The sequence below is a fragment of the Xyrauchen texanus genome, chromosome 10 (genome assembly GCF_025860055.1).
Source record: "Xyrauchen texanus isolate HMW12.3.18 chromosome 10, RBS_HiC_50CHRs, whole genome shotgun sequence".
Lineage (NCBI taxonomy): Eukaryota > Metazoa > Chordata > Actinopteri > Cypriniformes > Catostomidae > Xyrauchen > Xyrauchen texanus.
The window spans coordinates 41,021,381-41,045,247 of record NC_068285.1 but is presented as its reverse complement, the minus strand read 5'-3'; the positions used below and the strand labels follow the sequence as shown (position 1 = coordinate 41,045,247).

Sequence of the window (23,867 nt, the reverse complement as noted above, 5' to 3'; positions counted from 1 at the left end):
AATTAGAAGAGGGAGTGAGAGTGTTTTCCCTGTCTAGTTGTTGGATCTGTTTTTCTAATTCTTCTGTTTTCATTTTATTATTCTTTTTCTCGCAGCTTCAAATTATATCACACAGCCCCTCAAGCAGGCTTTAAAGGCCTCCCACAAAGTGGAAGGAGTGGTCTCTGCGATCTAATTTATTCAAAATATACTGAAGGTTAATTTGGGCTTTCAAATATTCACAGAACTGATTTTCAGTTAACAATTGAGGGTTCAATCTCCAGGTCCTATGGCGTGGTAATATCTTCCAAATGTAATAAAAAGGTAACGGGGCTCTGGTCTGAAATTCCAATGTTATAGTATTTAACATTTGTTATGAAGGGTATCAGTTTTGCATCAGTTAAGGAGTAGTCCATTCTACTATAGGAATTATGGGTAATGCTTTAGATTACAGCTCGCAATTTACAGAGTAAATGCACCGAATTTACAGCGTACCTTTTTGTAATAATAGTGTATACCTATAAATTACTTACGTGTAAGTACAAGGGAACAATATGCAAAGTTTGGGGACTAAAGGGGTAACAACCTGGAAAAATACAAATAATGTTATACTGTAAATATATAATTATATTATATATATATATATATGCCTAGTTGTAATGAACTCTGATTCTCAAGTTCACCCCGCCCCCTCTAGCTCTCACGCTCGCTCCCAATCACCAGAGTATTAGTTTCACCCGCACTCGTTCCAATCACTAGATTATTAGTTTCACCTGTACTGCTCGTTTTCCCCTATATCTACGCTGCCCGTTCTCTTCACGCTTGTTGGTTATTGTTTAGTTTACCCCTTCGCTTTGCCAGCTCTAGTGTTCCCCTAGCTTCCCCTGTCTATTCAACTCGCTTGTCTTATTCGAAATACTTATTCTGATTCCCCGGCTTCGACCTTACGCTTCCCTTGACCACTCTTCTGTAGATTTGCCCCTTTGCCATATTCTGATTCCCCGGCTTCGACCTTTTCGCTCCCCATGAGTACTCTTCTCTGGATTTGCCCTTTTGTACTTTTGCCTGCTCTGTAATAAAAGCAGTTTTCTTTTACATTGTGACTGTCTCTTCTTGTGCGGGTTACACTAGTTACTTTGTTAACCACAGTGCACATATTCTATTATTACAGGATACATGATGGAGATTACTGAACAACAAAACTTGAAATCTAGGGAAATAAGTTAATGAGTTTCTGCTATGATTTTAGAATTTTCAGTATAGGCTACTTACGTTATGAAAGTGTATTGCATACAGCTGCTATTCATGCCAGTTGAGTCATCAAGCAAAATTAAAACTAGGCAAGGCAACTAGGGAATACAAGAGAAGCAAAATTAGAACTATTGCAAAACATGTTTCTGTAGTTACTGTGTAAATACACCCTTGTTCTGTGTTGTTACATTGTAAATCCAACGTGTTACCCCCCTTTTTCCATGTAGTTATAGGGTAAGTGCAACATCTGCAGGCTGTAAATTGAAGTTGCCCCTTTATTCCCCAAACTTTGCATATTGCTCCCTTATACTTACAAGTATGTACTGTGTAGTTACTCTATGAATACAAAAAATGTACGCTGTAAATTCGGTGTACTTACACTGTAAATTGGGCTGCAATTGGGCTGCATCACCAAATTATGTACTCAGGAGTACAAGTAATAATCTCTGCTGGAGGGATTCATAGTATACCATATATCTGAAATTGTCTTATTTTTAAAAAATTATTTTAAAATTCACTTGAGTTATTTCTTGGGATCCTTTGTAGAGTTATGGATCTAGCATAGTACTAAAATCTCCTATTATAGGTTTGTAATAAATAAATAATAAAGGGTTATCTATATTTGGGGCATATAAATGTATAGGGTCAAATAAGAATTATGCATTTCTCCAACTACAACTAGGTATCGTCCCTCCTTATCACCAATTGTTTTATTGTGGATGAAAGGTTTTCCTTTTCTTATTATTATGGTGGTACCTCTTGCTTTAGTGAAAAAAGCATATTCATGTAGATAAACATAATGCAGGGCAATTCAACCTTTAGATAACAAACTGACAAAATAAAAAACGTTTTTCATAAGGAAACAATAAACCAAAATTTCGAAATATTATCTGTATAGACATAAATCAAAGCTCTTTTTTTATATTAACCGTCAATGTTTTATCTTTGACATCCATATGAAATCAGATTGCTCTACATGGGTGGAGTCATCTATTTCAACAGATCTTGCCTATATGGTGAGACAGACAGACAGAGTTATGAAAGCCATACAAAATATAATCAATTTCAGTCTATCCATGTAAACATTACTAATGTCTCCTAAATCACTGTTACTTCTGAGTTAACTATAATTTAGTATTCATTTTTGACCCACTACAAGTAACATTGAATCTTTAAACAGTGTGATAAGACATATGATTTCCTGATCATACCATATTTGCTGTTGTCTTGTAACTGTCTTAACATAGCTAGTTAGCTATCTGCTAACATTAGTCTCTGGCTTGACGAGCTCCGTTTGTCAAAGTGTTGCATCTCACTGTTCAGTTAAAGTTCGTCTTGTGTTGTCACGTCTCAACGTGTTCTGAAGAGGCGTTCCTTGTAGTCCTGGGCTTTTTTGTCAAATTGTAAATTGATTCTGGATGACGTTATAAGTCACCAGGAGTCTCGTGGTGTAAAGCAGGCCATATTTGACACCGGGTGATCTCGTAGTATTTCCCTGGTTCTATTAAAGAGTGCTCTCTGTTTTGCGACAACTGGTGGATAGACGGGGAATATTTGTATCTTCTGGCTTAGGTATTGGAGATTTTTTTATCGTTGCTGCTTTGTGCAAGATGTCTTCCAACCTGTGGTAATAATGCAAACGTATCACGAATGGCCGGGGTGGTTCATGAGGTTCTGGTCGTTGATATATATTGTTCTGTGTGCCCTATCGCTAAGTGGTTTCGACTCTAGAGAGAGTACCTCCTGCAGTAGCTGGGCTTACATTCTCTTGTAACATGTGTTACACAATCCTGAAAATGTAAAAATATTCGTATAAAAATATAAATTATAATTAAATAAATGATGTATATACTTAATCATTTTAGGATAATGTATATTCAGCCAGTCATTATCACAAAATAAACCTCTTCCCTCATGTTTTTATATTTATTTTAACTCAGCAGAGAAGTCAAGAACAGCGTTCTTTCAGTTACTTTAATTTAATAATGATAATTATAGGAATCGTTCACACAAAATGAAAATACTGTCATCATTTACTCACCCTCATGTCATTCCAAATTTGCGTCAAACACTAGGAAGTGTAATCGAGCTTGAAATCATGATTGTGCCTAGAGATTGTAATGGCAAGATGTACAGTGAATAAGGAGTTACATTTTGGTTTGTTTCTAACCCAAAACCGATTGGATCACTTCAGATGACATGGATTAAACCACAGGAGTCTTATGGATTACTTTAATGAAGCCTTTATGTGATAGATGGACCTTCAGAGTTCTGGTCACCATTCATTTGCATTGTCTGGACCTATACAGCTGAAATATTCATCTAAAAATCTTCATTTGTGATGGCGTGAGGGCGAGTAAATGATGAGAGATTCATTTTTGGGTGAACTATTTAACAGTTTAATTGTGTCCAACTCGTCTATCATGTTATAAATTGAATTGGCATGTGTACAGATAACTGACATGTCAAAGACGTTTGAGGTAAAATTTCAAAGCTCTGGGCTAAAACATTTTCTGAATAAATGATCAAAAACTGACAATTGTTTTAAGCCTGTTTCATTTAGGGGATATGAAGCCATGTCACAAACTTAATTGAAGGAAAAAAAAATATTTTTGGTTGGATAAGTAAACAGCATCACAACAGAATCTCTTTATCAAGCTTTCTAAAAAGTGGCACACTGAAGGTATGTGGGGTTTTGCATGCAGTGATGTCATATAAGATTGCTATATTAAGTATTGTAAATGTATTCAATGTCTGTGGGTGAGAAATTATATTCACTAAAGATCTTGACATATGCACTAGTTCTTCTTGACAGTCTTGTAAAACCTAGTTGTGCTCGAAAGAATTTCAGTCTTTCCCTCACAAAATGAATATTGTATGGTACCACAAAACTTAAATATTGTGCACATGTTATATGGACTACTTTTATGGTACTATCCTATTTATTTATTTATTTATTTTCATTTTTGGAAACAGAAGGCCCCAGTTTTCATTCACAGCCATTGAATGGCAAAGAGCAGATTGGACATTCTGCTAAACATTTCCTTAGTTCTGTTAATGAAAGAAAGCCTCATTAGTTTCGCCTAAGGGTGAGTAAATAACAAAAATGTTATTTTTTGGTGAACTATCTCTTCAACTCAGATACATTGTACCTCATTCATTGCATAACCAAACGTTGGTGGCTCGTACTTTGTTGCTTTATCACATTTAAATATGAAACATTCAACCCACACAAATGATTTTGACATTGCTAGCGGCGATGTGTGATCAGCAGGGTCACATGCTTCAGGCTGCTATCACTTCATATTAAAGTCAGTGGAGAGCTTTCAAATGGGGCTTTGTAGTTCTCCTCATGCCCTGAAGCATGAACGTTCAGCAAAAGTGACGATGGCTCGACCACAGCAAGAAACATCAAAGGAGAAGTCCACAGGGAAAGGACACTCACACAGAGAGCTGCTGGTACTGGTGGTGTTTACTCTTTTTATTACGTTGACATAACTCACATGACTGTCTTCTCAGGAGAGCATTAATCTAAAGGCCAGCTTGAAATGTATTCTCCTTTTATTATGAAGTGGCCAAAGAGATCTAGATGCATTATATAGAGAAAGCATTTTCAAAAGAGAACTAGAATCGATTGCAATACACAGCAAAAGACAGACATATTAACTGAAATACAGAATTTGATTAGAGTTTTGAGATGAGATTTCAGGGTTCTATTAACAGAGGAGTATGTGGATTGCAGAAGTCATTTCAAAATGTTGAGGTAAAAAAAAAAAAAAAAAAGAAGGCAAGGATCTGGCATGGGCCATTGCCTCTCTGAACCACAACAGAAAATTGTTGGAAATTGTCTGAAGAAGCCTAACTGTACCAAGTACAACATCCCATTTGTATTTATTTATTTATTGTGGTTTTCAAATTCCTTTGCCTCTGCTTTACATTGTCACTTTTATGATGAAAGGTTTTGTTTTAACTGTTATCACATAATCTGCTAAATGGAAAAAAGATTTATGCAATTAATATCATGGCTCTATTACTATGCCAACAAGCTGCCAACCCCCAAATGAAATAACCGAGTACGACCTTTCTGTAAAATATGAACCTCTTATGTTTCACAAATAATGAACAGGCAGTTAATTATAAATGTCAATCATATCATAATGTTCTTTTAAACTTTTCCCTACAGTTTTGATTAGTCGAGCACTAATCCCATTATGCTCAAAAACTTTTATGTTTTACACTTGTATGAGTGTGTGCATGTCTTTATGTGTATTCAATGTTACGATATCCGAAAAGGAAAGAAAATCAGCATATACTATATCGCAAAAGCATCTGATTCAAGTAGGCTAACTCATTTATTTCCAAAGTTTACTGTGATTTATATCAGTTATATACGTCATAGACAAGAAGAGCATTTATCTGCAGTTAATTATTGGCAAAGTGATAAGAAACAGACAAAAATCGCAAATCCTTATCTGGCCCCGCTTGTACAGCACTTCATTATCAATTTCTAAAGTGGTACGCTAACATGATCACACGGGAAGATGTTTGTTGTTTCTGAGAGTTCCAGTGTCCTAGGATCGGCCACATTATGCCATCTCCAATCAGCATGTTTGTATCGCCTCCAGTGTGTTTACCTTCCCCTGTGGAGTGACTGGAAGCATGTTGTGGCAGCAGGGTGTGAGACCTGGGTTCATATCTTGTGCTGAAATCAGGAATGAATTGTGTTCACATAATTACTGACGAGCCCGATTTGGAGCTTGCATTTCTCCTTCTAACATTACATTTTTACTCCACTGATGGATATGTTTAGGTTTGAGTTGGGTGGAACAGTTAATAAAACATGCATTCCTCTTCACTGAATTTCAGCCTGTATGGTGGAAAACAACTAGCTTTTTACATATGCCCAACAACACTTACTGCTTTGGCCACTGGGGACAGTGTTTAAAAGTTTGTTAATCACAGTCTGATTTTAGCTACAGAAAAGTCAACCTACTGTTTCCGAGTTCATGTGAGATAAACTAAATATTATGAAGATATATATATTAGGGCTGTCGTTTTAATGCGTTAATTTAGTGTGATTAATTTGTCTAAAAATAACACGCTAAAAGAATTAACGCAATTAAGCGCAATGCCCCGGACCGTAAGGAAGATTCCTGAGAAATGCAAGCTTGTAGTACCGCCTGTTTACCCCAGAGGGCAGTAAGTGAAACTTCAGCTGTGTGGCAACACGCAGTTTATACAGTGAAGAAATCAACCCATCAGCAGACAGAACAAACATGCGTTACATTCTTGCATTCAAAACACTTGTAGCGCAAATTCAAACTATAGTGATCTCAAGATGTGTTCTAAGAATTAAACTATATTTAACTTGACACATTGACCTAATATTTTATGTTTATGTCAAGCCCTCATAATAAATCTCCAACTGATTGACTTATTCACTTGTGTAATGGATTGTTGTGAACTGTGTGTCAATGATTGGCTTATGATCAATAATATGGTATTAAACAATACATTGTATTCTAAAGCCACTTTTTGTATTGTCTTATTAATGATTAACTCTTCTGCCACAAGAATGTAATGCATTTTAATTATCTGAATATTTATATATATATAATTATCATATTTTTTATATTTAAAGATAACTAAGCATAATTATTTCATATTTATATAATGAATTATTATTTTTTAATATTATTTTATATTATTTTTATATGATGGGCTTTCTCAGCAAATGTATATGCGATTAATCACGACTAATTAATCGGGACACCGTGTAATTAATTTGACAAAAAATTTGTATCGATTGACAAACCTAATATATAATTGTCTAACAGACTAAACTCACTAACAGACTAATACCAATCTACCTACAATCTTTTGTTATAAGAAGCATATACTATGTCTGATAGTACCTTTAAAATATTGACCAACTGTATCTCAAATGAAAGAACAGGCCGATACTCACAGTAATAATGTCATTGATGTAAAAGGTATCACAATTTCTGAATAGTTTTCTGCATAACAGTCAGGAATAAAGTTTTAAAAACAAAAGTATGGTCATTAATTTATAATTATTTGAGGTGTGTTAAATCCTTATAATCAAGAACAGTGTTAGTTAAGGGTTAGTTCACCCAAAAATGAAAGTCCTCTCATTATTTACTTACCTTTAAGCCATCCCAAATGTTTATGACTTTCCTTCTTCAGCAGAACTGAAGTGAAGATTTCTATGAGCAGATTTTAGGTCAGTTTGTTCATACAATGCAAGTGAATGGGTGACATCAGGCTGTTGGCGGTTTGATGGTCCAAAAGTCACATTTAGGCAGCATAAAAGTAATCCACACAACTCCAGTCGATCAATTAATGTCTTCTGAACGATCTATAGTTTTGTGTAAAAAATGTATCGATAATTAAAACATCTAGGTTACTGACGTAACCTTCCCCGATGGAGGGAACGAGACATTATGTCGAATGAAGTGACACTAGGGGTCTCTCTTGAGAGCCTCGCGCATCTCTGAACTTGAGAAAAGGCCAATGAGAATTTGGCAGACAGAATTGCATGTCCCTCCATCAGACGCACTGAGCCGAGAATGGGGTTTGGCCATAACAGTGGGGACACAAGGTCTCATTCCCTCCATCAGGGAACGGAGGTTACAACAGTAACCTAGACATTCCCCATCTGTCGCTCACTTCGACATTGTGTCGAATGAAGCAACACTTCAATCACGCCATGCATTGAACCGTGTACGTGCGCTGCTGATGCAGGTGCGGGTAGGCAGTTGCATGCCAAGCAACAGGCTGCGTCAGACTGCATGTACCCTTCTCAACACCCCATAAAATCATCATAAACGTTTTAGGTTCCCTGGGGCCATCTTAACGCTATCACATGCATCAGAGAAGGCATTCTTTTCCAACTCCTAATCTTTCAAGGGGAAAACACCCCGCAGAGACCACCATCTACCCAGGCTGGGGGGAGGTAAAGACTCCCATCCAGGGAGCCGAGTTAGTGGGATCTCATGGGATAAGAGTGCACGTGATCGACTCAGCGCTAGGTTAAATTGGTACACCTGGTCACTTGTTCCGTATTACTGAGTTCTACCGGCTTGGACCTGAGAAAACACGGGATGAGACCGACTGAACCCTGAGATTGTAAAATGTCGTAAATATATTGGGTGTTGCCCAGTCCACTGCTCTGCAAATGTCTGCTAGGGAGGTGCTGTTGGCAAGTGCCCACGAGGATGCCATTCTTCTCATCGAGTGTGCTCAAACCCGCAAGGGGGTGGGGTCAGTGACAGTGGAAATTGCTCTATTAATGAAAATGTGGGTACCGCAGCCCGAAGGGGGTGCGGCAAAGAAAATACCTTGAACTGAAGATTCTCCTCCCGGCCCTCCACTGGGGGACGGAGTGGTCTGTCTACCAGCTCCGGAGCAAATGTCTCATTTCCTGGGTCGTCCGTCTCAGGAACGCTTGGGAGACTTCCGGGTCCTCGAGGAAGTTCGGGAGACGGGGGGGATGCACATCCTGCAAGGCGCTCGACGCTGGGGCTGAGAGCTGGGCCCAGGTTGGGGCGGAGCTGCCTGTCGTGTGAAAGCCGCAGGAGTATGCCCTCGGCTAGCAGATGGACCACAGCCCGTGCTGGTGCAGCGGAGGGGCATGACTGCCAGAGATGACGTTCCTGGACCACGAGGTTGGCCATCGCCTGCCTGAGTGTCCGTGCTGTGACCTTCGTGGCCCTGAGGGCAAGGTCGGTCGCTGTGTGCAGTTCCTGCAACACATCGGGGTCAGGACTACTCACGTGCATATCTTTGTGTACCTTGGCCTGGTGAACTTGCAGGAGGGCCATGGCATGCAGTGTGGAGGCGGCCTGTCCAGCGGCACTGTGGGCTTTGGAGGTCAGTGACGACATCCTCCCACAGGCCTTGGAGGGGAGCACCGTGCAATCCCGCCAGGTGGTGAAGTTCTCGGGACACAGGTGGATCGCTACCACTCTTTCCACCTGGAGGACCTCCGAGTAAATAAACTGCACTTGGGTTCTTCATCTTCATGTCTTCGTCTTCGTCATTGTCAGCACCAGCAGCAACATTACAGAATACTTGACCCACCAAAATGAACCCAGCAGATCTACTAATATGTATACGTCAAGGAAAACATTCTATAGAAGACTACGTGGAGGAATTCTGCATCCTGGTAGACTTTTTTCATGCAGGCTTGAATGAGCTGTGCACACCTGGATGCCTGGCAGTGGGAGTACCTTCAATCTGGCTCAATATATCGACTTTGCCCTGCGAATAAATGGTTCAACTTTCACTGTGGGTGAGGCGAATAACGAGCCAGGGTTCCCCGTCATGGTCGACGAGCCAGCATCCCCCGTCATGGCCGACGAGCTAACGTCCACGCCTTCCACGGTCAACAAGCTAATGCTCACTCCTGCCACGTCTGACGAGTCAACGCACACACCTTCCACGGCAACGAGTCAACACACAAGCCTGCCACAGCCAACGAGCTGACATCATGGCCACCAAGCCCGAGTTCCAAGTCATGTCCGCCAAGCCCGAGTTCCACATTATGGCCGCCACACCAGAGTCAGCTCCTGGCCATGTCACGGCCATGCCAGAATCCACTCCATGCCATGTCACGGCCACGCCAGAGTCAGCTCCTGGCCATGTCACGGCCATGCCATGTCATGCCTCAGCCTGCTTCATACCATGTCACAGCCATGCCTCAGCCTGCTCCATGCCATGTCACAGCCACGCCTCAGCCTGCTCCATGCCATGTCACAGCCACGCCTCAGCCTGCTCCATGCCATGTCACAGCCATGCCCCAGACTGCTCCATGCCATGTCACAGCCAAGCCCCAGACTGCTCCATGCCATGTCACAGTCATGCCGCAGCCTGCTCCATGCCATGTCACAGCCAAGCCCCAGACTGCTCCATGCCATGTCACAGCCAAGCCCCAGACTGCTCCATGCCATGTCACAGTCATGCCTCAGCCTGCTCCATGCCATGTCATAAGTCCGCCTCTGCTCCACGGTCTAGTGCTAATGACTGCTACATCAAGTCACCAATGTGTAACACAAGTTTAAGTCAAGTTTATATTCATGTTAATTGTTCATGTTTATGTTTAGTTTCGTTCATGTCTATAGTTAGGGTTTGGGATTTCACGTATCTAAATAAACTGTACTTGGGTTCTTCATCTTTACGTCATCGTCTTCGTCATTGCCAGCACCAGCAGCAATGTTACAAAATGCTTAACTCTTGTAGTTTTGTTTTTTTTATGTTGATTTGAATGCCTTGAATTTTGTGTATTCTTTTTCCAAAGTGAAAAGCCAATTTCATAATATTTTTTATGTAGCTAGTTGATAAACAAGTGAGCACAATAAAACCACACAGGCATACATTCAGGAGGGATTTAACTATAAAGGTAGATTTTAACTGAGACGTTAAACTGCATTCTTAAGATAGGATATTTATATTGGGGCATATTGTCACATGTTATATAAGTTGTATACATTACAGGCATTACAAATTCTGATGGCAAAAAGAAAAATGGAGAGAAAAAAAGGTGGTTTTCCATTTTTTGTGCATTCAGGCAATAGTCAATATATACTGAAGTAAGATCATAACCAAAAGTTTGAGGAGTGTTTCCAGGACAATGGTATTTTCATAAATGTCAGGTCAGGGCAGTTTGTCACATGTGTTTTAAACATTATGTTTAATATCATTAATTATACATATATCATTCATTTCATTAATTTCCTTTGGCAAAACAATGTTTTGACATTTTTGTATGTTACCTTTTCCATTTTTTCATGAATTGTTTTATATTTCATAATTGTACGTTTAAAGCAAGGCCATAACCATGTCTTCAACATTGGGGGGACCAAACCATTTTGGTGTGTTAGGGGGTCACGGGTGGTGAGGTCACAAATATAATGGTACTCTTTGGTCCTTTAATATAGTAAAGGCACTGAATGCAGTACTTTGCTGAATAAAGCCTTGAAATATGATAACATGTATAATTTTTTAAAGATACATATATTTTTAAAGTTTCACACAGTACAAGACAATCACAGTGTGTCAATTTGTCTGTTTCAGTCATGTTTTCTTTCTGTTTTGTCTCAAAGAGAAGATGAATATAATTTGAATTTCTTTTCTTTTCATCATGACATGACTATGTCAGCTGGCTAGCAAAAAGAAAATACACACAATTATTTACTGTCCTCAAATTGTCCCTAGTTCTTTTTTCCTCCTTGTAGAATCTTGATACAATATTTTCTTCAAGAACCTTAACGCTTTGCTTTTCCATACAGAAAATGTTCAAAGATCATTATAAAAATACCATAAAAGTGGTCCTTACAAAGAATTTGTATGGCCCCAGAAAGCTTGGAATATAATGCACTTGTCATATGGACTACTGTTATGATGTTTTATACTGAACCTTTAATAGTGTTTTATTGTATTTGTCCTTTTTAAAGCCTGACAGCTTCTACTCACTATAAACTCTTATTCTATGGAACAGAGTTGCTTAAAATATCTGTTTTTATGTTCAGAAAAAAAAACAGCATATGGGTTTTGAACAACATAAGGGTGAGTAAATGATTGAGTAAAATTACATTTTTTAGGTGAATTACTTTAACTGGTGGCTCGTTTGTTGAGCACAAACCTCAACAAAGAATCTTAGGAGATGCTTTTTTCACATTCACAATTATGAATGAAAAATAAATCATGTACCATACATGACATATGACAAATGGTGAAAAGTTTGCACCCTTGGAAATTACTGTCGGTTGCTACAACATTTCAATCAACAGTGGTCAAATATTGTATGTTTAGTTAGATACTTACATCTCACATGGCACAAACACTCTAAATCTGAACTGCTTGCTGATGCGTGGCGCTGGAATAATCCAAGAGGTTCCCGTTAGCTTCTTAAACTTGAGTCTCATATGACATTAATGAGTGGTGTTAGACTACTAAGCGTAGTAAAAATGTAACTTTTTTAAACCTTTTTGTTATTCCTGCAACAACTTAATGACAATAAAACAGCGTTGCATAACAGACTGCAGCAGAACAGCAACATTCAACAATCTGGCCATATCTGATTATTGAGGGGGACTTGTCCCCTTCCAAGTATATAGTGGTTAAAGCCCTATTTTAAAGTATATCTGAAAAGCTATTAATACTATAGCCCATTAAACACAACATGTACAGACATGTTGTGGAAAATTGCATTTTCTCTACAGTATTTTATATTCCAAACCTAGGTATTCTTCTCAAATTAGTGTCAATAAACAGCAGGTTTCTATTGTGACTTATCCCATATAGTGAAGGTACCCCATAGTGGATCATGTTGTTACAAGGGCTGTCAATTTAATGCGTTAATTCAGTGCAATTAATTTTACAAAATATAACACGTTAAAAACATTAACGCAATTAATTGCATGCCCACTGACCATAATAAGGAAGATTCCTGAGAAATACAAGCTTGTAGTACCACCTGTTTACTCCAGAGGGCAGTAAGTGAAATTTCAGCTGTATGAGCAATGCACAGTTTATTCAGTGAAGAAAAAACTTCAGTAGGCAGAACAACAAACATGCGTTACGTTCTTGCGTTCAAAACACTTGAAGGAGCGCAAATGTGATCTAAGGGATCTCAAGATGTGTTTAAAGATTGAGTATTAAACTATATTTAACTTGACACAGTGATCTAAACATTTTATGTTTATGACGCAACACTCCCAAGATGCTACACAAGCATGTCTGACGCTGGTGTTTATTGACGGGTCCTTAAACAATCCCTCATAATAAATCTCGAACTGATTGACAAATTCACTTGTGAAAGTTAATTAAGTTAATTAAAGAAAAGGTGAAACAAAAAGAAAACAAGGCTCAGAGGAGACAATAACTAGAACAGAAACTCACACTGACAAAGAATACAGGAGAACACTGGGATTAAACACATCAAGAACTAATGCATCGTGCAGCATTTTTATATTGTAATTTAGTTAGTATATTGTTATATTGTTAGTTAATGATACCTAATACATTTACTAATGTTAGCAAATACATCCTTATTGTAAAGTGCTGTAATCTTTTTCTTTGAATGGTACTAAGTGACAAATGTGATGCAACAACAACCAACACAGCACAGCACTCAAGCTTGTGTCATGAGTGCGCTAAAGAAATTGTAATTATAGTAAAAAAAATTGCTACATTTTGGTCTATTCTCACACAAAATGAATCATATCTCTTTAGAGGACATACATTAAATAATTTGAGTTGTGTGGATTAATTTATGCTGCATTTATGTCCTTTTTGGAGCTTTAAAATGTTGGTCCACATTGACTTGCATTATATTCACAAGCAAACATTATATATCCATAAAAAAATATTTGTTTTTGTTCTGCAAAAGAACAAAAGTCATATGAGATTGAGACGGCACATAGGTGAGTAAACGATGCGTGAATTAATTCCATTTATTTTTGGGTGAACAGTTTATTTAAATCTAAACTGATCGATCACAGCATTTCTAGACATGTAGGCTTGAGTGAAGTTTAAGATGCCATTTATTTGATAAATGTAAAACAGAAAGAAATGTCTCTCTCTTTGGCGTAGGCCCCGTCCGGCGGTCCGAGGGAGTTGTACCCGGAACCGTCATGTCCTGCCGGAGATAGGAGGCAGGGGCGAGGAGCCTAGCCCCGTGCGGGACAGGGCTCAACTGGTGGTGGTGGGGTGGTGGAGGTTGCCGTGTTAGCACACCGAAACAGCAATGTGATAGATTGTGTGCAGACTTATAAAGCAATGGCTTACATGTGATTGGCTAGGAATTACCCAGCTAATGATGTGATGATGTACAGCTGCTAGTCTTCCCGCTAGAACTACACTGCGCTTCCATTTATTTAGCTGAATACTTTTGCAGTAATTAGGGGATTAAATATTAGCATTATGGGTAACTTTTGTATTGGGAGATGCATATACTAGGCTGGGCTAGCTACAGCTAAATAAATCTTACTTCAAGTTGTCACAAGCCATAATCCTCTGATAAGTGGTTTGTGTTTTCTTAATGTTTTCATATTGTATCTTCGGTCTCTGCATTTACACGTGATACTACCACATGATTTAATTCAGGTACAAAGTAAAAAATGTCATCCAGCAGTGCCTCTGAACTTACAGCAGTGCAAAAATACCAGGACAACTCCATTCTCACAGGAGATTTACCCTTATATCAATAAACATGGGATTAGTGTAACCGGGGGGTATTTTTACTTGGTAGTTTATAGCAGGTAAAAGACACTGTAATTTTATGATGCTGTAATTACTGATTTGAACGATTTGCACAAGATTAAAATCACAGAGAAGATCTGCTAATTATTACGTTATCCTGCGTTCCCATATAAAATCAATCACATCCGAATAGGGATGAAGAGAGGTTGATAGCCCCAACATTACTCACTGGAGTGAAAGTGAAGAAAATCTTGTGACGCAAGTGCCCTATGCCATATGTTTGGCATTTACGTGACAGAAAACTAGTTGACAAGTGCAAGTTTCAGGAAACACATTGGTTAAGAATGAGGTTATCTGTCTCCAAACTAATCAATATGTGTGTGAACATTACCACATTTCATACCCCAAACTGGACTGACAACTGAACTCTGCTGCTATGTGAACAAAGCCTACATAATTATGCATAATTTCATACACTCAACAAAGGCGGCATAAATCTTTTTTTTTTAAGCTACATAGATACTGTATACAGTATACACACTATACAGGCATAACTGGAACTTCTCTTCTCAATTCCAGTATAACGATACCCCAGATGTCTTTCAAGATATGAGGTAAATTAGTAGTTTCATGGTACCCAGAATCCTTAGCTGTCATCCTCTCAGGCTTTTGGAACCATTAACAGACATATTCAAAATAGCATGACAGCAAACACATATTTACCACAGTCGGTCTGTGTCCATTCTATATGTACAGTGCTGTATTCCACATTGATGATTGCTGTCATTTTGCAGAAGATTTTTAACATGGGGGTTTGTAGAATGGTACTTTATGGTTTTACTGTCAACCACAGAGCACATGCACCCATTTAAATTGCATGCTAGTACAACATTAACGTCAACAAAAAGCTGTTTTGCATGGTTAATTTGACTCATGATTAGCACTTGTTTTTTTCCATAGACTTTGATCGACAGTTGCACTGAGTGTGATGTGTATTATACTGTCAGTCAAAGATTACATTGTTCCACAGTTCATTAAGGCCTCCTTAAAACACCAACAACATTGCAACATCTAAATATAATCTTAATATCAACTATTGTCTCACTGGAATTCACTTGCATCCTTGTCCATCAGAGTGTTGTTATTTTGATTACCTTTCCTGTTTGTCCAACTTTCGCATTGACAAATGTATGTGTCTTTATTTCTGATATGTCTTTGACAGTAATTTCATGAGCCACCTGAGAATTCAGGAGTATGAGGAGAGCTTTGATGGAATAAATCATCACAAAGTCATTTTTCATCTAGATCAAGCGTAACAGGGGGCAATCTGCACTTAAGACTTAAAATTAAAGATTCTCCCAATTCCTGTGAAATGATAATGCATCTCTCATGTTTCTTGCTCTGGTTTAATGTTACCTAGACATTCCAAAGATGTTCCTAAGGCTGTAGCAGCAGATGATCTCCTTGAGGGTCTTGCGCATCTCCTGACTCCTGAAAGCGTAGATGAGTGGGTCGATAACAGAGTTGCACATGATCAGGATTAGATACATATTGAAGTGAGACATAAAGCACATGCAATACAGATTTCTGGGACACGAGATCATGAGGATGAGATGTAGAAAGAACGGAGCCCAGCAGACAATGAATATGCCTAGGAGAATGGTTAAAGTGACGGCTGCTTTCATACTCGCCCTCTGGTGGATGGAGTTGTAGCCAGGAAGGGCGGCGATGCGCTTGACATGAGATCGGGCCAGCATGAACATATGGCTGTAGAGCGAAGCCATGAGCACAAGCATGATGAAGAACATGGAGACCAAACACACAATGACGGATGTGTTGTCGGAATAGATTATGAACACAATTCCGCAGCCAGTGCAGAAGGTCCAGATGCCTCCGATGATGAGGGCGGCCCGTCGCACTGTCATGATGTTGTGGTATCGTAGAGCATAGAAAATTGTAACATAGCGGTCCACGGCTATAGCTAGAAGGCTACACATGGAGGCCACAACAGAGATGCAGATCATGGAATCAAACACATTGTCCATCTGCCTGATAAAATGATCTTCCACCACCAGCTGTCGGTTGGTGAGCAAGTAGATGACGATGGTCTCCCAGGCATTGGAGACACTCACCAGCATGTCGGCCACTGCCAAGCTGCAGACGAAGAAATACATGGGTGAGTGCAGGTTCTTGTTTTTCACAATAGCACAGATGACCAGGATGTTCTCCAGCAGGCTTACGATGCCAAGGATGAGGAAGACCTCAGTGGCGATGTTGAGCTGCTCGCATGCTTTCGGCTTAGGGTGGGATGGGGTCTCTGTGGCATTGAGAGGGTAGGAGACAGGGCTGGAGTTGACATAAAAGGCCCAGAGAGGCAGGGGAAGAGTTGTGGTCTCCGAGGTGTTCATCATGGAGATTGGAAATGTTGTGGACTTTTTTGTGGAGTCACTGGGCTGGTGGGCAGAGCATCTTTAACCTGGGTGAAATGAAATGGATAATGTACAAATTAGAAAAATGGTGCTTGTCCATGCAAAACTCTTTGACACAATGCTAGGGTGCTGTGCCTAGTTGCTAGAAGATTCTTGGTGGTTGTTTACTGGCACAAGTCAAAAGAACCCACCCCCAAATGCCTTTAAAATTCTAGTCCCTAGATAACTTAGGTCACTCCTTCTATGTACATTCATTTGGGACATTTTCCCACTTATTGTTATTCACTTATTGACCCAAAATATATGATTTTCTTGTTTTGTTCACTTTAGTGCCCTCAACTGACCAACAAGTCCTTGTGCATGTGTAGCAAGCAATATTACCAGTACTACCAAGATTCATAATATGCATATGACATGAACGGCAAGTTTTCTTTAAGCATTTTCCAGTGCAACAGACATTATGTGAGCACTCCAAATGAACTCTGACTTTGACCTGCACTGCACACCTCCTGAAAAACACATGCATTTTGGTCCCATTATCTGGGGTCCCGTGAAAGTTAAGACAAGGATGTTGATAGAGAAGGCTGTAGGATCACGCTTCAACATCTAGGCTCTACAATAAGGGACACTGGGCATCCCGTATGGGACTCGTCATTTCAGCCAAATTACCGGACCATGGGTGGCGCTAAGGCTGGGTTACCAGGGTTTAAGCCACAAATGTTTTTCATAAAGTCCCACATTTTTTTATCATCTGGTAGTGAAGTCAGAAATACTGGTGCTTTGGTAAGTTGGCAGGTTGATACTAAAATTAAATGTGTTGAGTTGGTCCTTCCAGATTCATTTAATACCAAATATATTGATATACTGTATAACCCTGAAAACAGAGTAATTTATACAAATCTTGAGCCAGGTTAAAAAGGTTAAAAAAGTCATGAGCCAGGCTATTTGCGTTTTTTTCAAAACTATCTTATTAATCCACAATGCCATACACTTTCAATCAACAAAATATTTACGACAGCATTCTCTGGGGCAGCCCGAAGAGCCAAGCCGCACCCCGTTTCTGTGTTGAGAAGAAATGGTCGCTTCTTACTTAAAGCAATATTTCGTGTTCATTCAAATTTTAACTCAATCGACAGCATTTGTGGCATGATGTTCATTACCAAAACAAATCTGTGTGACACTGAGGCATTTACTATGGAAATGAATGACGTAAATTGGCAAACATAAAAAAAACGATTTCTTAAAAAAAATAGCCAAAAGACGCAAACAAAAGACGTGTAAACACGATCATAGTGTTATAAAATCTATTACTAACCTTTTCTGGGTAAAGTTATTTCAAATTTTACAACTTTGTCATGACAACATAAAGCCATAGACCCTTAAATGCTGTAAAAATTATGCTTTGAATAACTTTTACAACTCAAATGATACGAGAGTTAGAAGAATTAATGTAAATCTCTGTGAAATCGATTTTTGCTTCTTTTTTTTATTAAGATAAGGACGGATGAGTCAAAATGAATTGTTGTGATTATCAACATCATGCCACAAAATCTATCGATTGAGCTTAACTTGTATTGATCCTGCAATATTTGAATGCAGGGGCACTGCTTGGCTTGTTGGGGTGCCACAGAGAACGCCATCACCCTAGATGACTGCCTATATCGGCAATGCCAAGATCCATACACTGCGTTGCAAAAACTGTGCAGGACAATTTACATGACATAGTTTAATAGGTTTAGGGGTTTGTTCAAATCCCAAAGTATGATCAGATAGATTGACATCAAAGTGGGGATGCATTGATTGTATTCATGTGCTTGTAATACATTTTCAAGGTTATTAACTGGGTTTTAACAGCATTAATGGAATTCTGAAAAAAAGTAGATTTTCCGAATGTCCCCTACAGCCGCAGGGCAAACCTTTGATCGCAAGCAAACCCCAGACGATACCTCATTACCACAGTTATGAATTCCTATCTGGCACTAATTCAACAACTCTCTCTCTTTAATCTTTGAGACAGCATCTTAAAAGAAAAAAACACGATCTGCACCAGGGTCTTTAGCTACTGCACGACTTGAAATCTACGCACTTCCTCTAAAGCATTTCAGATGATCATCTGTTTCGTGACAGATGGCCAGTATGGTTTTGAAATGAGGCTATTGTTCACAAAAATGCCTCTGCAAGGATTTTACCAGTGAATTAGTTTTCTTGTAAAAGAGTCATATTTATTGCGGCTACTGTGGAGCATTGCTCAGATCTCAGGATAAAGAGTCTACTATTTGAACATGTGCATCGGTGGTTTTTCTAACTTTATATAATGTGTGTGTGTGTGTGTGGTGTACTATCTGCTGATTAATTAACAGTTATGAGTCATCAGAGGTAGGACCTGAGGTTTTGTAAGTGTCCTTTCATAGGGAAAAGATTTCATAAACCAGTTATAGCAAAGCTAAACCACATAATTGTAAAGCAAGTTGGGCTGACTGCAGAAATTGTAAATCCAATAGCTTAGAAAAGTAAAAGGACACCTTTCCTCAACAAGTTGCATGATTTGAGGTGTCACTCTAAAGCACTGTTGAATACTTAGTGTTGATGCCTGCAGCTGTACGGCTGTACGCACTGTGTGTATCATGAGCGCTCCGACTGACCTGAGAAATATTTAATTTCAGAATATTTCATCAGTCATGAAGTGTGTCCTGTGGCTGTTTAAAAGAACTAGCGATGACCAATTTGCGAATTAATTATTCTTTTGAATCGGTTCTTTTTAGTGATTTGGCCAAACAGGCTTACAAAACTGTCTGAATTGATTCGTGATTCAGTACAATTAGTTCTGAGCGCTGTCACACTGAATCATTTGGAGCGGTTTCTTGCAGAGTAAAACAGCATCGGAATATTTACGAATACAGAGAACAATCAGCACTAGATAAAGTGGAAACATCCCTACAATCAACTGTGACAAAATACTTTTTGAGAGGTAACTTTGAGAAACTTCAGCTTGTGATGTGACATGTGAACAAGGGGCTGTTCAAATTGAACGTGTTTTTAAATCCGCTTACACTGAAAACTATCGTTTTCCATATAAACATTAGCTAGATGGATGTCTTTGACAACTGTGTCACTTTTCACTCAGGGGTGGACTGGGAAGAGAAATCGTCCTGGGATTTTACATAGCAACTGGCCCAAAAGTTGTTGGGGGGTCACTGATATGCTTTAGCCAATAGTTACTCGTACTCGAGAGAAAAAATGCTTCTCTCAATGTCACCAGAATTGAATGATTTGTTGTTGTTTTTGCTAAATAATTATCTCGGGGGAGCATGCCCCAGCACCCTCCAGATAAAGCTTGTACTCAACTCAACTCAAAAAACAAAAATACTTTTGTTTGTTTGTCTTTTTATTTAGGTCTCTGTTTCTAACTTATAGCTTCCTACAGCAGCTGATAATGTCAACATGGTCTATAAATGTTTGTGAACTCACAGTGAATTACTCTTGTGTATTATTCATGCAAAAACTATTATTATTTGTATTTTTATTACATGCTAAATGTGTGGTGTTGTATGTAAGAGTTGCGGGTAATGTTTAAGATCCATTTTTTCTTTTCATTTAATTATCGGAGCTGTACTGCTACCACAATACCCCTGGCATTGTGGTAGCAACTTTTGTACGGGCAAGCAATACATTTTTATTCAAATACGGGTATTACAGAGAATTAAAATCAGCCGCTGTGGAGCCAAGAGTCAGTACTCATACGTAAGATCAGGGATTTGAACGAACCCTTAACCTGAAGTGTTTATCTTCCTGCACTGATCATACTACTGATATGAATGATTAATCAAACTGTGCAGCCTGTTTAGGAGAGGTATACTTTTACTTTTCTATGCAATTGGAAAAATCCAATAGACTTACATTGAAAGAGGGATCTGAGTCATATGAATGATAAGAGACCAGAACATCATGAGATGGGTTTACATACATATTTTGTTGTAAGAATATTGGGATATCACATAAAAATTTGCTTGATGGAAACAGAGATCTGAATTAAATATCCAAAATGCTTGTAAAAGAACATATACGCTCATTTGAGGTGGATACAGTTTTTATTTGATAAGAACAAATGTGCATAAACTATGACGGAAACAGATTTACTGCATATAATCCTAAAGGATTTATATAGGAATATAGATGTGCATAAAAAAAGTTATGTGACTTTGCCTCACCAAGCCAGGTGAATATTTAGTTCGCTCAGAGAATATGTGATATATCGGTACTGCTTAGCATCTGAATGTTGCTGAATGTTGGCTTAGGCTGGTAAACAACCACCTACTGCTGCCATCACGCAGAATCCTAGCCCAGTAACTACACATAACACCCTTTCCACCACTTTGCTATATGGTGAAAACCATTTAGAACACCTTACCAACCACATAACAGTGTCCGAAAAACCCCTGGCATTGTGGTAGCAACTTTTGTACGGGCAAGCAATACATTTTTATTCAAATACGGGTATTACAGAGAATTAAAATCAGCCGCTGTGGAGCCAAGAGTCAGTAGTCAACAGTAGAACAACATTCATCTAATTTTCTTAGAAAGAAGGGATGCAGTGCATCAGGTGCCACCCCTCAAATAAGACCCCCCAGACACAGACCCCCCTAACCAAAATGTTACGTATACCTTGTTTTGTGGCTCCATGTGCTTAATTTCACCTGCTATCTCTTTGCATCACAGAAACAGGATAAGCGGTCTTCCCACAGAAAAACACTTCCCTGCTTAAAGTCAAACATGGTGAAAGGGATGATGATAGTGCCGTAAAATAATTAAATGTTCCCTGTGCCTAATATACACCCACTGCTGTACATTTGTGATTTTATTTGGTTTATTGAAATATGTTCTTTTATTATTTGAACCTTTTCTCACTGATAGGAGACGTTCACAGTAGCAACAATAATAACAGTTGTAAAGTTTTGTATTATAAAGATGAGGCTGAGCGTCCTTAAAATGTATTCAAAACTACTGTATCATCTAAAATGATAAAACAATTTTTTTATCAGTTTAACTTTCATGTGCATAACATCTAGGTTACTGTTGTAACCTCCGTTCCCTGATGGATGAAATGTGGAAATGGCGTGGTGGTAGATCCTACCTGCTGAGAGGGAGGAGTTGCTACAAACACGGCTACCGGGAGGCAGCGGGGACTGCCCAAAGGGAGACCCGGGTCCGCCCGTAGGGGGACCGTAGTGCGGAAAATACACACAGGGGGATTAATCCACACAAGGGCCAATCCTGTGGAGCACCTATTCCAGTACAGAGTAGTTTCAGTACCAGTAGTGGGACTGGTCAGGTAATTCCTCTGCTGAATTTGCAGACCAGAGTTCTGGGGAGGAGTCAACCAGGGAGCCGAGTTAGCGGGGTCTCCGGGGATAAGAGAGCATGTGATCACCTCAGTGGAGGGGAAAGGCGCTAGGTGCAAGCGGTACAGTTGTTCCGCATTACCGAGTTCTACCGGCTCAGATTCAGTGGTGCTAAGCTCCCTCTACCGGTGGTGGACTCGTCATCCAGCTCGGTGGGCTCGAGGAGGTAAGCTGACTGGCCGTGAGGCGAGCCGCTGTCACCCAAGGAAGTCAACAAGCGGCATGTGGTTCGTGGGGATCTACACAGCGAAACCGAGCCCACTGCCATCCCCAAATCGCCTCCATCGCCAGCCGGGTCATCCTCAATCCCATGGGAAGAAGGAGCGACTTGGGGGGCAGCTGGAGTGGCGTTCCTCTTTAAGAAGGATTAGTTCCAGGATTCCTCTCCGCATCCTGGAGCTACACAGTGGCGGAAGGGCATCTTTATAAAGACGCGTCCTGAAAAGGATGTTCAACGCCGCTGTCTATTGCTCTTTTATAGAAAATAAACTCTTTTAGGGAACTTATTCTCTTTTAGAAGCGCTGTCAAAGCTGCACTGTTGTAGATCCAACAGCATATGCTCTGTATAGATGAGTGGAACAGTCAGTGAATGCAGCTTGCTGATCACACAACCACTCGGCTCCGAAGAAAAAATCTGAATGGACAGATGCATATTCCCCTCCCTTTACACCCGTATGTCCGGGGGAGGGACATGCAAATTCTGTCAGCCAATTTCTCATTGGCCTTTTCTCAAGTTCAGAGATGCGCAAGGCTCTCAAGAGAGACCCATAGTGTCGCTTCTTCGACACAACGTCGAAGTGAGCGACAGACAGGGAACTTGAATACATATAATGTGAAAATATGTATTTCATTTATTTTGCTTTCATACGTTGTAGCCCAGGTGAGTTTTAATCACTGCATAAAAAGCCAGACGACGTTGAAAGCTCAAGACATGGCTTTGCTCAGTAACATTTTTTTTATTTTTTATTTTAACTCTTTGTAAGGAGTATTAATATCAACAAAAGATCTAAACCTGTAATCTTTTATTAATTTGATCACTTAAAACCGATTTGCATGTTGGCCTCCCAGGAAAATTCCCACATGGACACCACAAGTTTATTTCTCTGTATTTCTTGTGAGATCTTGTGCTTGTGAGATCTTTTGTTACATTTTCTAGCAGAGTAAATATTTTGAATTTTTGGTATGTTTTTAGGGTCATGCAGGTTGTTTTGTCTTTCAGACAGTGACGATAGAACACAACCAGTAATTTGATTTGCGTACAAGTAGGGTAAAAATTGTTCTGTACTGTAACTATTCATCCTGGTGCCAACACTGCAATGGTGACTCATTACCATCAATAAACATGAGTACATTTATTAAGCTGATTATACACCGGAACTTTCTTTGTCAGGGATATTCAAAGGTGTACTCAGTATTCTCTTAGTAAAGTTTTACTTAAGAAATGCATAGTAATTTTGCAACACAAGTATCATGAGCACTAACATGAGATGAAGACTCCAGTCGTATCAGTTGCCTTATAAAAGCTCATGGGGGGGTCCCCTCATGGGGGATGCCATGTTAGAATCACATGAACAGCTGAACACT

The 23,867-nt window shown here is 39.4% G+C and overlaps 1 protein-coding gene across 1 annotated transcript in view; it reads right to left on the bottom strand.

Annotated features, from left to right (window-relative positions):
- Nucleotides 1–12,883: 12,883 nt before the first annotated feature.
- Nucleotides 12,884–23,867, bottom strand: part of LOC127650741 (melanocortin receptor 5-like) — a 64,001-nt gene continuing 53,017 nt past the window's right edge. Inside the window, exon 3 of the mRNA XM_052136350.1 lies at nucleotides 12,884–16,930. Coding sequence (XP_051992310.1) covers nucleotides 15,867–16,865 — 999 coding nt within the window. The 5' untranslated portion in view covers nucleotides 16,866–16,930 and the 3' untranslated portion in view covers nucleotides 12,884–15,866. The remainder of the gene's footprint in view (nucleotides 16,931–23,867) is intronic.